We start from the raw sequence: 19317 nt of genomic DNA, 5'->3' as shown, positions 1-19317 counted from the left end.
CATAAAGAAACAAAACATCTCTATCAAAGTAGCTGTCATTATCTATGTATGCATGTTGGAAGATATCCATGTTCAGGTCATGACCGTTAAATTCTGCAGACATTAACTGATAAATTACAATTTACCTCATTTTTTTTATTTTGACTTGTAAAATATTATTAACTAACCATTGTCATAATGATAAACTTTTACATTTGTCCTTCTTTTTTCAAATATTCATTTCAGATTCAACCAGCGGCATCAAAAAGTCTACAGACGACAATCTAACATGTGAAAACTTTTTGACACCTTTACTTCAGTGATTTTCCAGAGTTGCACACAGAATATTTTGGATTCCTTTTTCAATCCCAAACCCTGTCTCATCTGCCTAGTACATAGCCCGGGCAGCAGCTAGGCAGCCTAGAACTTCACCTCGTCATTATCTGCTGGGACTCACAATTTGCGTTGATATGTTCCAGATTTTCTGTATTTAAATTTAACCTTGAATAACCTTACAATGACTGAGCATAGAATGTGAAACATTAACTGAGACACGCTTGCTCACACTGCTGTGTCTGTGATGTGTATGTGCATGCGTATATGTGGGTCAAACGAGAGTGTGGGAGTATGTGTATGTGCTTGCTAATGCATGTATCTGATTGTATGTCCTGTTTGAAAAGCAAGTCCACGTTTACATAAGTGGAATCTTGAGTTCTGCACAAGTTGTTATGAAAGTCCACAAAATGGTGTTGCGTGTATTTTACAAGGCAAGCTTGCATTGAACAAAGTCGACATCAAGAAATGGTGGAAGGTATTTGTAATATGTGGACCTGGACAAGTCATAAATACTTTTGCCTTTTGTGCATTACCTGCTAATCTTTGACATTTGTGCATTACCTTCTGATCTTCAACATTTGTGCTGTCAGATGGAAGAACTATTCTGTTTATATATTAAAAGGTTCTGGAATAATGAATAATCCTTCATGATTCTGTGGTGATTTGTGCTGCCAGTGTTTCCCTGTATTAGATGTTATATAAAAAAAATTATTTATTAGGTTTTTTTTTTCACTTTTAGCTAGTCTTATTTTTCAGCATATTGATAGATAGTTGAGTGCACTGGTCATATGATCTACGTAATTTTCTTCTGCATAAATGAAAACAACAGAAAGTCATATATTTTATAATGTATGAAGTAGCAAATAACTAGCACAAGCTGTATGGAAGGCATCAGTTAGCTGTTTAAATGCAATGCAACATTTACAAATATTCCCACTGTTATGTCCCTCTCTTTTTGTAAATTGGTCCTGCTGCTATAGCTATGGGACAGAAACAGTGACTTCACAGTGTTACAGTTTGTTGTAGGCTCATGCCATGTGCTGCTGCTCTAACTTTAGTCAAATGGCAGCTTAGGTTTGGAGCGCATTACACAAATATAGTAGTATTCGCTACAGGGGGATGTGGGCAAGCAGTCCTAGTCCAGGCATCATGCAGACAGACATTTTGAAATGGCTTTATAATAATGTCTCAAAAAAAGTCCAAAAAAGACTTGATTGCAAAATTGGCTTGCTTAGTTCATACTGGGGAAACAGTCAACCACAGAACCTAGTCTTTGTATACAGACACTCTCATTTACAGAAGTATGGTTCTGCTGACCACCACTTCATGCAGTTTTTATATAATTTGAGTTTCCTTCTTCTTACTCATTTTCTTATAGAACAAAGACCTGTGCAACCTATAATCTGTTCACAGATCTTAAAAGGCACAACATAACTGAATTGTAAATAATACATACTAGGAGACTTGTATAGCAGTTTATGAAACCTTAGCAGCCATTTTTATATAACAAATTATTTTTTTCTTTTTGTTTTGGAATGTAGAATTATTTCAGAATTCTACATGTAAAGTCAAATTTGTGTGATGGAAATGTAAAACAAGAACTGCATGTATTTTTTTTTTCCTTCATCAGATCATAACCCTTGAAGTGTTTATTATGGAAAGCTCTATTGGAAAAAATTCCAATGGAGGGATACATGCTTCAGAAAGTAGAGAGTGACAGCAGGAGCTACGTCTAAAAAAAATTAGATATTGTTCCCTGGCTTTCAAACTTGAGAACCAGGGTGTACTAGAGAGAGAGAGAAGACATTAATTGCACTTGTTAATACAAAACTTGAACATGTTATGTTTTTATTGTGTTTCTGTGATCATTGTCAGCATTGCCTTCAAGTGCTCCCATGAATGTATGCACAGTTTGGCATGGACAAGATCTGGTTTTTCCTCAGTGGGATTAAACGATAGTGGTGTGGGGATGAGCATTTTATTTTCTAGAGTTTGTTGGCTGGTTAGTAACTATCTTTAAGGAAGATTTTGGCGGTTAGCCTATTGTCTGCTTTATCCTAATGGGCAATCCATAGAATGCAGGTAGGAAAATGCTGGATTTTGTGCATATTTTTAGATTTTGTTAAATGCAGACACAGATGTGATTAATTGATGTAAGTAAGAAATTTAAGGGCTTTTTTTAAAACATTTCTGCACTTTGCATTTTCCTCAATTTCTGGTAGTTATGTGTCCTAGTATTTTTGTTATACTTTCATCCAGTCTCCAAGTTCCTACCCTCACTTCTCACTTGATGACTGTATGTGTGCATGTGTGTGAAAAAGAGATGGACAGCAAATAGCTGAAGGGAAACAAGTCAATCAAGGCTTTTTCTACAAATAAGTTTTACAAAAGTGAAACTGTTTATAGTTTGCCCTTTTTCAGTTAATACTTATTGAGATTCTTTGATTTTTTTTTTCAAAGTAGGGATTCCTTTGTGTGCACATACCCAGAACATCAACTTATTTTATCATGTATGTATTCAAATTTGTAGATACAGAGCAAAAGTGAGGAGGATGAGAGACGCCCTGTTGCAAGTGACTTTTGGTTTGATAGTGATTGAAGAATCCTGGAATGTGTAGGTTTGCTTTATTGTATGAACAAAACTTGATATTTACTTATTATGAAACATGCTGTTTTATGTGACTCAGACTTGTTTTAAAATAATCTGTTGTCACAGACGTCTGATGGGTTAAGTTTATATGCGCATGGAGGGGCAGAGGGAGACTAATTTTTTTGAAGGTTTGCAATATTTGAATGGAGGACTAGATGTGGTAGGTGTGTAGAGAGCTGGTGACTGGAGAAATGGTGACAGCGATTGGTGGAGCAAGGTAATAGGATGAGATTTTAGGAGGGGATAAGACTGATGGTGGTAAGGAGAAGGAGGTGACTGGATCAATAGAGACTGATATATTAGTGGAAGAAGCGACTGACAAGGGTATGGTAAGAGAAGGACCAGTTAAGTGACCTCATGCTGACAAATAGCAATAAATGGTCCAACATTCCACATGAGTTTCATATTTGGGTCCCAGGAACAGTGGTGCAAAAACAGATTTATATAAAATCTTTAGCAAGGCATTTATCATGTGTAACGCATTCTTTGGAATTAATTTCCCTGAAGCACATTAGATGAGCTACTGCAGGAAGGCGAACGGGTTGGTCACAGAGGGCACATCAGTATTGATCTCGTGACGCACCTTCTCAGGGTTTGTCATAATTATAATGTTGATGTACTGAAACAGTCATGAAATAGTCACAGACAGGTTAAATGTTCATGGTCGAAGGTGAGGGAGATGTGTTCTGCTGTGGCAGTGGTGGTGTGTGCATGCATGTGAGAGAGAAAGGGAAACATGAGCTTTTAAAGCAACTGAAGTGAAATTTGACTGCAGCCATTTAATAACAATCAAGATATTACAATGTTTTTAAAAGCAAGACAGCATTGAAAAACATTTATCATACTAATGTTAATAAACACAAAACGCTTTTAAAAATCAGTGTGATAAAGTGCTTAAAATTTTCTTCTTTTGTGTTTTTCATTAAATTGTGATACAGTAACTGATATTAATAGGTTGACATTTGAAGACCATTTGCATGGACTGTTAGTGTACCCAGACCAGGCTTGACAGCTGAGGATACGTGATAGAATATGGTCAGTAAGATAGTGCTTGGTTAATTAGTGATGTGTTAGGCAAATTGAGAGATTTGATTGTTACAGATTGTGAAAGTCATGTATTAATGTATATGTCCAAAATCTGGCATGAATCCTTCAGATACTTTCTTTGGATTTTTTAAAAAATTACTTTTTAATTGGTGTAGTATGAGAAAGTAGTGTGTGTGGCTAGATTGATTTGTCAAATTTGTGAAATATACACAAAAAATCCTTAGTTTAGCAAGTGCACGTGTCTGTGTGTGTACATTTGGATGAACAGTTGTGACAGACGAGAAAAAAAATTGACTAGCATGCATGTGGCATCAGAAGAAAGCAAGTCTGTGTACCTTATTATGCGTATATGGATGATTCACGTATGTACAGAAGTGTCCGTGTATTCTTTTATGCAGATTTGAGCTAAAGGTCAAAAGATGTGTTCTTTTCTTTGTTACATACATTTTCATGGTGTAAATCAAAACCAGCAATTTTTGTATAATTTTCAAATTTTTGTGTGTGCTACAAGTCAAATGGTGATTTCTTGTAACTTATCAAAGATTTTCACTAACATGATCTTGGAGTGCCTGTTTGTTCTACAGTGCTAATAGTCTGACAGTATATAATTTCTGCATCAGTTCTTTCCTGAAAGGAAGTCATTCATTCAGTATTGATGAAAATTATCATTTTTGTCTTTGATGATCATCAGGATGCAGTAGTTTGAGTCACATCCTGAGATGTTTACTTTTTCTTCCTCCAGGTAATAAAGAACTTTTGCTGTCAGACTAACATTAACTCTGATACAACTAATTACAAGTCAATACATGGCAAATCATGTTGATCCCCAGGAATTTATATTTTGCATGTGATTGTAAGAGGGCTTCATTCATGTAATTATGTGGACTTAAGCAATAGTGAATAAATGTGCTGTTACATTATTTTTACAAAAGTGTTAGGCCAATATCTGTTTCATGGAATGCAAAAAGATCATAATTATGCCTGTGTCATGTGACTGAGGAGTATCTGCCAGTATGATCTTCCTTCCCTTCATAAATACAAGACGACGTAGTGAACAACTTTCCCAAGAGACCTATGGCACAAGCTTTATGACTAAGTATAAAATGTACCTGTCACTAAAACACATCTTGACAAAAGCAAGCTTTGGCTGAACCTGGATAAACAATGTTTACTTTTAGCAGCTGCAACAGCATAGGAATAGCAGCTGTTGTTAAGGGGAGAAAAACACCTGCAAAGTTGTGTAGCGATGGACACGGAAAGCATCATAAACATGACAGTGAATAAAATGGTTTTCTTGTCCCAACCCTCAAGTCTTTCTTTATCTGCACAGTATACCATGAAATCAAGATGTTCAGTGCCGACTACTATCTACCCCCACCCACCCATCCAAAAAAACAAAACTAATCCACAACAAAATAATAAAAATAAAATGAACTCAAGATGGTCCCTCCACCGTTTCTCTTGTTGAAAGACTTTGGTTTGAAATAGAACCGGTGGGTGGACTGGACAACACGAGCCCTCGCAATCCACCCCAATAATGTCAGATATGGAAACATCTACACAGGCGAACAGCTGTTGTGCTCGCCGCGTGTGACTGTATGTGCGGACTTGTATTACTAGACTGCTGGCAGATGATTTTTTTCTTTTTTTTTTTTTTTTTTTTGTTTACTAAAACGAGGCAGGTGTGCACAAAGTTTCCGGGTTAGTGACGTTCATTGTTTAGGCTCGCCGAGACTAACAGCGGAGAACTTCGCAAGAGGCTAAGCTTTGGTCTCGGCAGACAGATATAGCAGTCCACCTATAAACGTTCGTGATACAGGCAGCAGTCCACCTACACGCGTCTGTGTTGTATGTGAGAGCAAGGATGTGTATATAGGTGGATTGCTGTCTTGTCTGCCAAGACCAACACAGCCTCTTGCGAAGTTCTCCGCTGTTAGTCTTGGCGACCCTAAACAATGAATGTGACTAAACCGTAAGCTTTGTAGTCTCATGCCTCGTTTTAGTGGTTAACTGGAAAAAAAATTGTCTGCCAGCAGTCCAGTAATACAAGTTTGTGGTGAGAGAGAGAGAGTGAAACCAATTCTTCACTGTGGCGCTCTGGGACAGCCTATACCTCCCCATGGAAATAACTTGATTTCTGTATGACAGAGCTAGATTACCCCATCAAACCATGAAAGATGTAGAAACTTTACCAATATGGATATTCACATAACACCAAATGAAACGTGGTTTAAGGGATGACATCTCTAAAATCGAAGTACACGACAGTTTCTTTTCGGCGCTGCACAAAATTCAAGAGCTGGAGCACAGCTGTATTTTCACAAACACCTCCGTTGGACATCTTTGTCCACAAAAGGCAACATGAGCAAGAATTAAATATTGTCACGAACACTTCTGGTTTCAAAAGAAAGTACAAATATGACCTTTTGTACTCACGAACACAATAATTAATATTGTATCCACGATATCACATTTTCGCATAATAATTATTAACCAAAACTATCGTAGAGGGGGGAAAAAGCACACTTTTCAGACAACACTAATTTTTAGCAACTCCTGTTGACATGGTTTGTTTGCTTCCTTCCATTCCCCCCCCCCGTTCGCACAAACAACCACATGTTCGCGCGCAGAGATGGAAGGGGTAGATGGGTGGGAGGGAACTAGAGAAATGGTTATTGTCGCTAAAATGTGACATCACGCAAAAGCTCCGTAAGCCTTCGCATGTCACAGGGAATGAGATGCTGTTTGAAGGTTCAGTATTGAAACGAAGCTCGAACCACGCGGCCGTTAAGAGGTTGTGTGGGGCGAAAGTTGTCGGCCATGGTGCCGTCGTCACCAGGACGCGGCTGCTCTCCCCTGTTGTGCGTCTTCAAACGCCGGAACTCCTCCATCTGCAACACCAAGCATTTGACTCAGCCTCTGGACTATGTCCCTTTGCAAATATGCAGTTATTTCACAGTATTTTGATAAATGGTTCAGTAAAACGATGCATATATGTGTAGGACAACTCTTGAGAATAAGAAGCAGGCCGGCCCAACCGTACCTGCTGGTAGGAGACCATGAGCGGGTACCGCATTAAGATCCAGGTGACGTTTTCAGAACATGGTGGAGTTGTCAGGGATCCCTCGTACGTCCAGTAATCACGAAGCATAGGATCTGAGTAAATATAATGATCTGGGCAATGGAATAATAATCGAATAATGATCAACTAATGCGTTTTTGAATAATTGTCGAATAACGAGTACACAATGATTGAAAACGATGTACGAGTGGTGGGATCTCGGATAGGATATTAGAATAAAAGAATATTAGAGAAAAGTATCTGCTCAGGCCAAATTTCTTCTCTAAATCTTTAGAGACCAGCATGAAATATCAAAGAAATGCTTCTCTATACTGAGCACAAACGAATGACGTACCCGGCATGAAAGAACCCGGATTGAATGGAGCTGTCATTGTCTTCTGTCGACCCTGTTAAGAAAATGAACAGGTGGGCCAGGTAACCACATACGATCTAAGGTTATTACGCATATTACAGACAATAATAGTCAGTTTACAGTCATGTAAGGACAGTCAATAAAGGTAACACACTGAATATCTCAGTATCGGGAAGCAGAAACTAGTTGTGAAAAACAACAACAAACAAACAAAAATAGAGTCAATTTATCTATTGGTGGTCACAAGATGATGCTAACTTGGCGTACCTTGTACTGTACATCCTCCAGGTTGTCGGTTATCAGCTTCAGCCCGTGGTGTTCGCGCCCAAGCTGTAGACACAACAATCCAGATCAAGATATACTCAGTCTTCCAGTAGACATTTTACACGCAATTTTCCTCTGTTGGGATGACAAGTGACGGCCATTTTACATGTTTTTGTGAAACGCTGTTGTAGAAAAAAACTGTTCTGTAAACCTGATAGTGCACTGAATTCCATGGAGGACAATAAGCGTCGTCATGCATCAACCTCACTTCGGTAATATCACGTGTCGGCAATTCCGCCAAAATGACGTCATTAGATGATCCGCTGATGACGTAATTAGCTGATTGCGATAAGATGACGCAATTCAGCAATTCTGCCAAATGACGCAATTAATTTCGCTAAAAGACTTACCTGCGTGAAGAGCGACACGATGACAATACCGTTGGGACGACCTACTGCTGCCTCGAATGCTTTCGTACAATCGTGTGTTCCAGTGTACAAACTGCACCTGCAGACAGGTTTATACAAAGACAGGTGTATAAAAACATATAAAGACAGGTACCTGAGGACAAGTGTATTATTTGTCAACAGGACCCAGGAATACATCTTCACAGAACATTACCGAGAAGTGAAGACAGGATTATACCTCCATAGAACATTACCGAGAAGTGAAGACAGGTTATACCTCCCTAATAAGACATTACAGGAGAGTGAAGACAGGAATACATCTTCATAGGACATTACAGAGAAGTGAAGACAGGATTATACCTCCATAGGAAAAGGCTTTGCTGTTGACCGTGTGCTCCGAGCCCCGTCCGTTCTCGCGGCCCCAGTGAAACCTCATCTCTGCCAGCTCGTACTCCATACCACGGGGTAGCGGCCCACCCGACATGGCTGTTCACACGTCACATAGATGCACGTTACACACGTCGCTCAGACGTCACCTACCGCACTACACACCTCTAACAATATACTAGTTTAAACAGGTAACCGTGAATAACAAAGTGGGCGCAAAAATTGTAGCACCAGCTTGTACTCTCCGTTTAAAATGAAACAATTAAAAAAGAAACATCAAAGGCAAAATAACGAAGGCTGTACTGTGCTTGGCATCCGACTACCGATAATGTCAATCTCAGTGATGATAACAGGAAACTACACAATCGTCAGTCTAAAGAACACAATTTTAGGAATGAAACCAAAAATAAATAAATAAATAAAATAATAAAAAAAGTAACCAAAAAGTGCTAAAATTAATTTTACTATCCAGCCATACTACTGCACATTGATACAACAGTATTCTGTACTACAGACTTTTTTCTTCGACTACAGTGCCGTTGGCGTGAGTACACACCCCTACAACAGCATTAGCATTACTGGTTAATTTTCTACTACTACAACAACACTTGCACTGCTGCACACACCACTACAATCATCATGTTATTGAGTGCTTGTTTTGAACTTCAGGATTTATACACTGCACAGAAAATTATTTCAATAATGTGTGCAACTTGCATCGAGCACCCAGTCTCCTCCATGTCAGTGCGCAGCTAATCACCGTCCCCTCTTCTAACCCAACGAAACAAATACAGTGATATCTTCTACAAAAACCCACATTTTCAAAACACGACAAGAAACCAATACATGTAAAATGTTATCAATTCATTTGTTCAAGGCTGTAAACACTGCTTTATAAAAGTCACTATCAATACACGGAATTCAACACAAATATTCAATAAGAGGAAAAATTCGATGCAAAACATAAACTGTCTTTTCACTATAGAGTAAGATACAAACCATTATCAACTTTTCAGTGGATGAAAATCCCCGTTTATACTACACTGGCCTATAGTGACACAACACAAGCCATCACTAGCTTACACTACAGTGGTCAGCACAACCAAGTTACGATCAGCAACAATCATCTAACCTGACCCTCTAGCAGGCAGTACAGGCCAGTACTAACTGTAAACAACAACAGAGGGAAACACCTGGCATCAGTAGCCACTACTAACTGTACACAACACAGGGAAACACCTGGCATCAGTAGCCACTACAGACAACAGAGCTAACGATGGATAAATGTCGAGCTGACTAACAGGTGAGGAATTAGAACAGTGCCACAAGTTTCACAACGAGGTCTTTGTAATAGAAGACTACAAAACATGTCAATAAACCACAGGCTGCATAAAATGAGACCATGAATATTTATCATACATTGTTACAGTTACAGGCGATACGAAGCCGCGAAGACCACAAAATACAGAGCTCGACTCGCATCAATGATTTCATGTGTTTTTCCTAAGTGCATGCGATTTCCCCTTATGAATGAACCAGTGCCGTCAACATGTCTATTTATAGAAAAAAGAAATCAGACTTTTCTTAAAACCAAGGTTTGTTACTTATTGATCCAGAGAAAGCAGATGGCATATAAACATAGATTAGAATTACTCTTTGTAAGATGACGAAGACTTATAGATGGACACGGTTTTCGGTAAAGTCGTAACATGTAATATTTTTGTCTGCTGTTAAAACACTGCTTTCTTCAGTCTTTTAGAGCATTTTAGCAATGTGAAAGACAGTACTGATCAGTCGTCATCTTTACACCTAATGCCACAGCAAGCACGCACCCACACACGCGCACACAAACACACCCGTGCCATCCTGTCGATAAATTAAAATGTCAAAGTTTAATGATACATCGCTAGAGACGGACGTCAGAATGTACCCAGAAAGTCGACTAAAAGATTTCTTTGAAAGGCTGATGTGAATCAGTGATAATAAATGTCTCCTACATTGACACAAGGTGAAGTGATGCGAGTATGTATAGCACACGCTGAGCTATAAATAGACAGTGCACGCGAACTGAGTCAGGTGATCGAAGTCATCCTCACGATGCCTCACGAAATTCCTCTTTGGTGTATGATGTCTGCTCACGACCCCCGTGGTACCCGGGGTGAGCAACTGTCGCTAACCCACCTCTCCGTCACAGCGGTTATATTGATATATCTCTGTGTATGTGTGTGTGGTGTGTTTGGTGGTGTGTGGTGTGTGTGTGTGTGTGTGGTGTGTGTGTGTGTGTGTGTGTGTGGTGGTGTGTGGTGGTGTGTGGTGCGTCAGACACATGAAACACTGAGAAAGACTTACTTGAGAAGTGCGGCACAGACTCTGAGCGAGGCCCGGCCGGATTGTCTGCTGCAAGAAGAGAGGGCGAGACACGAGAGATGCAGACATCACTGAAGCACACGTTCACTAAAGATCGCCACATTCACATCACAAGTCTTTAGACAACTGACAGCTTCAATCACTCACACGGCGGCATAAAAGGCGATACCTTGTACAGGTTATATAGGTTCACAAGGCAGACATAAACAGTTCACAAAAAATAACACGAAAACGATAAATGATATGGTATTTTAGCTCATCCACCATTTTTTTCCACATCCCGTTGTTTTCAAGTCTTTATCGTGGATATCACAGTTTTTTTTTTTTTTTTTTTTTTTGTTTGGCTGGTTATTTATCATTATCTTGGTGATGTAAAACATTGCTTTCACGTAGACATCTTGACAAAACAACGACTGACCGAGTCAGCGGCATCAACACAGCACGAGCCAGACCACCGGGGAGGCCACCAAGAGGCAGACACAGACTTTTCCAGCTGCAGACAGACCAGATCGTCACAGAACTCCATGCCAGAATGGACAGACTAGAAAACAGCGTTAGAGAGCGGGGCTGGAGGATGGAGGAGCGACAGATCACCTTGCTTGGCTCGTGGAAACACCACCAGAGTGTAGCCATTGTTGAGGATGTCCGTCTCCCGGGACGTGAAGTAGCTGAACTGTAAAGGCGTGTTAGCCAATAGTTCTTCGTATCGAGCGTCACATGACACCAGGTCGATAGGTGATTGGCGAGATCCTGTGGCCTCCGGAAAATACAGCCCCCAGTCCGCGTGCTCTGGACAATCAAATATTGTCAGTTATACAAAGGAAGACAACAATCAGTGACGAAGCTTTTGTCACAGGCGGAACTGATGATGGTTACAGCAAAAAGCTATTTTAGTTTCGCGGTCGGGTATCAAAGTAAGGAAATAAGAAGTTCGGGTGCACACAAGGAAGGCGGCAACTACAAAGGTCTCATCACGATTGATCTTTCTCACCTTTGATCTACTTCTCCTGAATCATTTCAAATAATCTGACCTGACCGTGCAACTCTTTAGTCCTAGACAGAGAAGAGATGTAGCTTTCACTCAAACGAACTCGGCTTTTTTATATTTGACACCAAGATGAAAATTCATCCAAAACGGGTTCTAAGTCTGAAATTAAAAATCAAATCAAATGTCTGAATCTTGATAAATATTGACGATATAGTAATGCATAAAAGGGTAGACATAATATTGGGGCTTAGGAGTAAGGTTAAGGATTTTTTAAAAGAAATTAAAATTTCTTTCTTTCAGTCGCAGCGTTTTCTCGCCGAATCGAGAAGTAATTTTAAATAAGCTCCGTCAGGCCCTGTTTGGGGTGAATTATCTTCTTAACTCCATGTCCCCAAGCGAACAGATTAGCCTATGATTACAGCCGACATTTGTGATTAGTGCTGTTGACAACAGATCGATTCGTGTCCCCTTTATAACTTTCTGGGCAACATGGCGGTCTCCTGTCGTCTGCCTCTGAGCAGCAAATATATCCAGCAAGATTGGATGACAATGGCACAGCAACCCTTGTCGAGAAGGTTTCTAAAGCAGATAATCTTCATCGACGCAGGAATGAATGTTCTTCGACAACTACTGCGACAACAAGAGCGATATCTTCATCGATGTCGAGAACACGCACGTGTACTCACATTTTGACACGTACACACAGCTCCACGACTCAGCTGACATGGAGGCAGGCCGTGTTTGTCAACAGACTGACAATAAAGACTATGAAATGCTGCTTACCCATCGTAGATTATACAGACAACGACGCAGTGGCACCTGCCGAGCTACACCCGGTGATCAACAGTCGTCGTCTCCGTCGCCAGACCAGATGCACGTCAGCAACATCGACGCTGTCTCCAACGATGAGAAATGGAGATGTTTACAGGTCTGATCATAACAGGTGCACGCTGTGACACCCCAGAGCGCGTGCTGTGTGCGCTGGCGCGCGCGTGCAGAGCTGTGTTGTGTACACGGGTGCATGCAGACATCGACGACCCACCGGAAGAGTAGGATGGAGGAACACCCGACGACGACGGCTTTCGACTGTTGATGCGTTTTTGACGCAGCCACGAAATCCCTGCTGCGCCAACCGTACCCGACATCCCCCTCATCCCCACCCCTGGCCTGGGCGCTGGCTGGCTGTATGCACGCACGAACAAGTCAAACTCGATTTGCCAGCTTGACAAATCTCGGCCTCCGTCGTTTTTTTTTTCTTCTGTCTCTCCGTTTTGAAAGTCGACGCCAAAATCTTACCCCTAGCACAAACCCCAAATTTTAATCATAAGCCAATACACTCAAACTGTTCACAACAATAAACAAGAGTGTATATTAAAAAAAAATTATAATAAAGATCTACCATGTTACAATGAACCTGCAATGTTCACACCGAAAACTACTCTTTCTACCCACCGCATTGTAGTGGTTTTAAGAAATGTAGCTACCGGTAAAGCTATCTGAAGTGTTGACACCATAAAAGGACAAATTTAAAAGATGGCGTGAGCATGCATGGCAGTCAGTGCAATAAATAATTAAATAAATAAATGAAAAAAATAAAATAAAAAAGTCGCGACTCGTTCAGACAGCGACGCAGTCGTTTGCTGCAGCCTACGGACTGTCATGCACAGCTAGTGCTGCAGCGTATGTGCACGACTTATGGACAGTCTACATGCTGCAGTACACAACAAGCTGAAGCCCGTAGTCAGAAGTCACCTATTGAATGTTAAGGCTGGGGCGGTGGGTGGGGAGACTCTGTCACTCAGACTATGGACGAATGAAAGGGGGTAAGGGGTGGGCAGATAACTCGGGAGGATCCGAGGACTTCTCCGAGAGAGAAAGCGGGTAAAGGCACCCGGGGTGAAATAAACAGCCTGCAGTCTGTATGTAACTAGGGTGCTTGGTGAAGCAACAAATCAGCTCACCTGTCGCGGCTTAGATCACACCTGACAGACCGACCCTCCCAGTTGACTCGTTCCGCCAGCCGCCTGGCTGACAACTACCGAGGTGCGTCGCCCAAACGAGAGAAATTAAGCTAGTATTTCACTAGAGAAGCGAGTGTTCCACCTTGTAATTAAAGCATCCACTTTGGAAGAGTGACGAGGGATTTTGGCAAGAGAGCGCTGAGGATGCTCATGCACGAGAGAAATATGGCCGCCATTATTGTTGGGTTCCTAGCGACGACGATCCGCCTTTCATATACTTACATTCCAAGCTCTTTCAGTGGCTGGTGCCTTCGTAGAGTTGATGTATCCATGCACTATCATGACATCTCTCTTGGTGAGCTTGACCTGGACTTGATGATGTTTGCAGAAGTGTATTTCAAGAATGAAAGAAGTTAGCCATTCAAACAGCATCTTGCAGTGAGCTTTACCCAATCATTAAAAATATTGCACTCCATTACTATAATGGTAAGAAGTCGGCTTCTTGCACATTATTTATTCGATAATTAACAATCAGCTTTGCTTTAAAAAATGGTTGTATCCTGTATAGTTTTCATTAAATGATAGCACCTCATAAGCCGCCATTTTGAAACAGTACTTCCGTTGTACAGCGTGATCACCACTCACTTTCCTAACCCATAATACTAACTTGTCTCTCGCGACTGTACAACAAACCTGTGCATACACACCTCAGTGTTATATGAGCACAAAAATATCCGCCAGTCAACATTTTCTATATAAACACCTAAACATCTGCAGGCTTATGTTACCTGGCAGCCAAGTGATCACTGACAACAGGTGGACGATAAGGACGAACGCCATGACAGACGACAGCTGACTGCTACCAGTTCATAAAACTGAGATATCAAAGAACAAATATTTAATAGTTCAAAAGTAAAAGTTATGACAGTCCAACACCATATAGGACTGAAGTTTGCAGAGCCAGCTGTAGCTAAAAAAGCTAAATTCCTGAGACCTGATGTAAGTCACTCTACAACGGTTTGTGGAAACATCGGTTTATGCGGAAGAGAGAAACAGAGGGAGTCTAGGAAAACCCATTATTTACGGGAGAGTGGAGGGAGTAGGTGAGGGGGAAAGCTAAAACATGAGGGGTAAGGGGAAAACACATTTTTAGAGCTATCACATGGGTACGGGAAGCGAATAGCCCAGTGGTTAGAGTACTGGAGTCCGAATTAACATGGGGGCCGACGGTTCGATACCCGTGTGACGCAGAGTGATTCTCCCAGTCGACCCAGCTTTTGGGAATCGGTACCTGATTATTAGAGTTGGGGAAGGAGAAGCATCGAGAGAGGAAAGAGAAATAGAGAGAGAGAGGTCGTTTAACTGACATAGCATTATACATGTTCTTGTAGATGATAAAGATTGATTGGATGAACACTTATGTTGCTAGGTGTTAATTACAGTTTCAAGGAAACAACACAGTATCATTTTAAGGGTATTGCTCTTAGAGTAAGGTTTAAAAAAATAGCAATATGGTCCAAAGAGAGGGATCACATTAAGGTTGCTTACCACCTCACTGAAATAATGACACAAGTTAATTACATCTTATTAAAAGGTCACTCAACATGAAATAGGAAACGTACTTATAAACAGATTTGATTATGAACCAAGCATTTTTATTTGATCTTCAGACAATCATAAAAGAACTGAATTTTACTAAAGATACTTGTTGGGGACACCACGTATGATCGTAACACTTAAGATGGCGGAAAAAACCGTCAGTGGCACTGGATGGCTTTGATCCTGGGATATATATATTCCACTTTGAGGAAACGGTATTCATATAAGCACTTCTTTGACTACCATGCTAGACAATGCTAAAAATATCCGACATAAGTATAGACATACAGGACAGACTTATTTACGCTGTTGAAAGGTTTCAATCGTTACTGGCAGCTTATTAAAGAAACTCATACATTTAATTGAGGTGGAGATGACATTCAGCGAGCGAACCAAGTCTGTCAAAGCTTTTTTAAAAAAAAACTAATTCTTGGCTTAGGATGCGTCGATACTGCGATGTGAGTGGTACAGCAGGAACAGGATGCTCGAGGCGTAGCCATGTGACGTCACAGTTTGACCTCTATCTTGTCCGGATGTCTGATGGCTTCTCGCAAACAGAAACGACCCTTCCTTCAGATTCTTCTGAATTTAAATACTGTACTAAACAAATGCTGCTTAATTAAGACTACCTATCTTAAATATTTTAATATTGTAATAAAAAAAGGTTGCTTATTGAGGAAGTTAAACTTCTACCCTAAGGCTGGAGAGAATGGTTGGTGGGGAGGGGAAGTGAGGGGCACATGGTGCATTTGATTGTTTCTGTGACAATGGAACCCTACATGGGTGAATTTCACTCTTGGCGTCTCATTCTCTAGTGGTCATGACTACATCTTGCCTAACAAGTCCTCCGTCCTCCGGGTTGAACCATTCTTTCGTGTCGGACGGTGAAAGTTCCGTCGTTAACACTGCTCACCAGCCAATCAACCAATCACAGATCACAAGGACTCAAGGCGAATTTTTTTCTTCCTGTCTTATACCTGCAGTATGTGTGTTGAAGCACAAAGTGAGAAAAGCAGACCTTGAAGATGCAAAGAAAAATTGGTTCGATGGTTCACTTACCTTGACTTCCCTCCACCATACGGGTCCTCTGCAGCCGTCCTCGGGAGCGGGCCACGTGCTCCATGCCCCAGTAGGCTGACATCTTCCACGGCACAGCCACCCGCACAACCCGACAGCCGTTCACCTTTGTCCACGGCTTGGTTCACAACACGCTCGATCCCCTCACCTCACCCTTCGTTAGGGATTAATTTTATTGATAGAAGTCAGCACAGGTCATAAAAACTCCAATCGCCGGGTCACCGGGCCATGACTCGCTGGTAGATCAGCATCTATGCGTGACGTCACTCAGCTTGATTTAGGGGGGAGGTGGTGCTACACCGCAGTCTAACGGCATGATAACGTATTGATGAGGTCACGGTCGCCGCTCACAATCAGCATCAGCTCGTCGATCGTCAGCAAAAGAATCGATGCTTAGAAATTCGTGAAAAAGGAATTCAGAAAGCTGAGTGATTATTATGGCGCTTGGTTGTCAGCTTTGTATAAATTCAACAACTTCAACAGTCCAACTTTTCAACTTTGTAAGAACCTCATCAAACAAACATTATATCACGGTATACTTCAAAGAATTAACAGAATCTCATGTCAGACGTCGCCAAACTTGCAGAACTTCTCGCCAGATGTTCCAAAAAAGCCGAAAAGCATTCTCCCTGCTTGCAGGACACCATCGAGTGGGAGATGGAAGTCTGGGAGAGCGAGTGAAGACCAGAGACAACACGAGATGCAAAGGGCCCGTGAAACGCGTCCATCTGCTTCCTCGGTAAAGTCGTTGCTGCCCCCGGTGGTGATGGTGGTGATGTGGCCAGCCGCCAGCCTGGTGGCGGGCACTGCAAGACAAGGCGCACCTGCTATCTGGCACCTGGCCGCCGCCTCGCGCGTGCACCTGCGATCGATGTCGCGGTTCGCGGCATGTCCCGCTACTAGCGCCGCCTGTCGGGAACATGGCGTCCATACCGAGCACGTCCCCGAGATCGTGACTGAGAGATGATGATGATGATGATGATTGTAGAAAGGAGTTGTCCGTCATTTTGCATCCATTCTTCTGATAGTCCGACAGCCATTAGTGCACCCGTGGGCAAGATCAAAGAACAGTGGAGGACCCCGCCGATCGTTTCTAGTGAAAGGGAGCTAATATTGCAGTGCCTGCCGACCATCACGTCTACCCGGGGTCAACATTGCTATGTCTAGTGGACCTTTAACAGGTAACAGCTGATAACCAGGTAAAATCGGGATTAAAAATCTCGCCAAGGGCACAAACCACAGCACAGGACTTTCTTGGAGGCATATCTCCACATTATTCATGGTGACTAGCTATACCTCACTGTGGTCGTCGTTGGAAGCATCCACGGTCCCGTTAACAGGAAACAGGATGTCGGCTTATGTAATCTATTGGCTCCCTCTTGCCTACCTGTAGCTATAACTACTCCAGGCTGCAGGTGTAGATCGCACTTCTCTGTGACAACTATGGCTTTAGTGCACTCAGGGGCCAGGCTGTGTCGCTGAGTGGAAAGTAAACACAAAGCAGTAGCTAAGATGCTTCTAGAAGATAAACCTTAACGTGTGAACATAGCAGCGCCTAGCAACGTGCTGCAGGCTGACGGCTGTACCCCGGGTAGTTGGTGACTTTTGTGTGGACTGTGATAGCGGGAGGGACTCGTCGATCATTGATGTATTTAGGGATGATGCTCACTAGTCGTCTGCTGTTGATTATTAATTGTGAACTGGAGACGATCAAGCTCTATCTCTAATTATACAGATGTCCATCGTGTACAGTCACACAGGTTAGCAGTCAGCTAAGCTCTAAATCACACGACAGTAGAATCGCCTGCAAACCCTGGTAGACCGTTAACATACCTTAAAATATCTCACCCGGGACTCACGGATTGTTGACGGCAGCAGTCGAAGTGTCACCCAAAACCTTAAATGCCAAGCGTGGCACGGTGTCAGGATGAACAGGTACCGACACCCATCTTTTGTTACGGGCAAGCGCACAGGACAGGTAGAAACTACGTGCACCCCACACCACCCGCCACCAATGAAGTTGTGAAACTGCATGTCGTGATATGTCGCCCTTTCGAATTTCGATTATCACAGCTGCAGAGGTCTTCGTTTTGCAAGCTCGCTGATACAGTTGAAACCTGTACCCGGTATTCGCTGGAACAGGCACGTCTGAGTCAGCAAATACCACACACCCGAGACATTCTGTTTGGTCAATCAGTTGATGAGACCTAGGAAAAGTGACTGCAACATTTTACGGTTAACTGCCTTTTTTTTTTTTTTTTTACTGTGGCCTACAAATCTCTCTATGCATTAGTTTATTTATGTTTGTTTTTATTTATCTCTTTTATTTATAATTATTGTAAAGGCAATTAGTGAGTGATGTGGGCACTGGGTCAAGACAAGAGTTGTGGAAGGGGATTTCTCAACCATCGATTGAAGCTGACTTTGGGACCAACATCCCACGCAAAGGATGGAGGTGGGCACAGATACGAATCAATGTGTCTGCTTCACTTTATTGATGCAGAGGTCAAGAAATCACCAGGCAGCTCAGATAAAAAAAGTTTATTGGTTACAGCAGATTGTTTATTTGAGTAAACAGAGAGTGTCTTGGAAAAGCAGACGGCAGGGTTGACAGCATCCTGTGCCATGTCTGTGAACAGCAAACTAGGACGACCCCCCCTCACTTACCCCTGGCCACCCTTTCCCCACCTCACAGTCTCGTTCAGCCGTGCGATCGTCTCATACGATGGTGTGCATGAGTGAACTTAAACATGACCTTAGTTTGTTGACTTAACTTTAAATAGAGAAAATCGGTGTGCACAAGAAGACTTAATTCCGTTAA

The 19317-nt window shown here is 41.9% G+C and overlaps 2 protein-coding genes across 2 annotated transcripts in view; one reads left to right on the top strand and one right to left on the bottom strand.

Moving 5' to 3' along the window:
- Window positions 1-4938, top strand: part of LOC112576695 (1-phosphatidylinositol 4,5-bisphosphate phosphodiesterase gamma-1-like) — a 29893-nt gene extending 24955 nt beyond the window's left edge. The window contains exon 33 of the mRNA XM_025259345.1: window positions 226-4938. Coding sequence (XP_025115130.1) covers window positions 226-274 — 49 coding nt within the window. The 3' untranslated portion in view covers window positions 275-4938. The remainder of the gene's footprint in view (window positions 1-225) is intronic.
- LOC112576694 (carbonic anhydrase-related protein-like) lies at window positions 3735-17633 on the bottom strand. Its single transcript, XM_025259344.1, is given in 10 exon segments — window positions 3735-6903; window positions 7056-7168; window positions 7429-7480; window positions 7714-7776; window positions 8121-8177; window positions 8179-8217; window positions 8478-8489; window positions 8491-8603; window positions 11466-11660; window positions 16479-17633. Coding segments are annotated over 10 exon segments (864 nt in total). The 5' UTR covers window positions 16561-17633; the 3' UTR covers window positions 3735-6765.
- Window positions 17634-19317: the final 1684 nt, after the last annotated feature.

The sequence above is a fragment of the Pomacea canaliculata genome, linkage group LG12 (assembly GCF_003073045.1).
Source record: "Pomacea canaliculata isolate SZHN2017 linkage group LG12, ASM307304v1, whole genome shotgun sequence".
NCBI classification, from domain to species: Eukaryota; Metazoa; Mollusca; class Gastropoda; order Architaenioglossa; family Ampullariidae; genus Pomacea; species Pomacea canaliculata.
The sequence above is the reverse complement of the archived record's forward strand: the minus strand, read 5'-3'. Positions and strand labels throughout refer to the sequence as shown.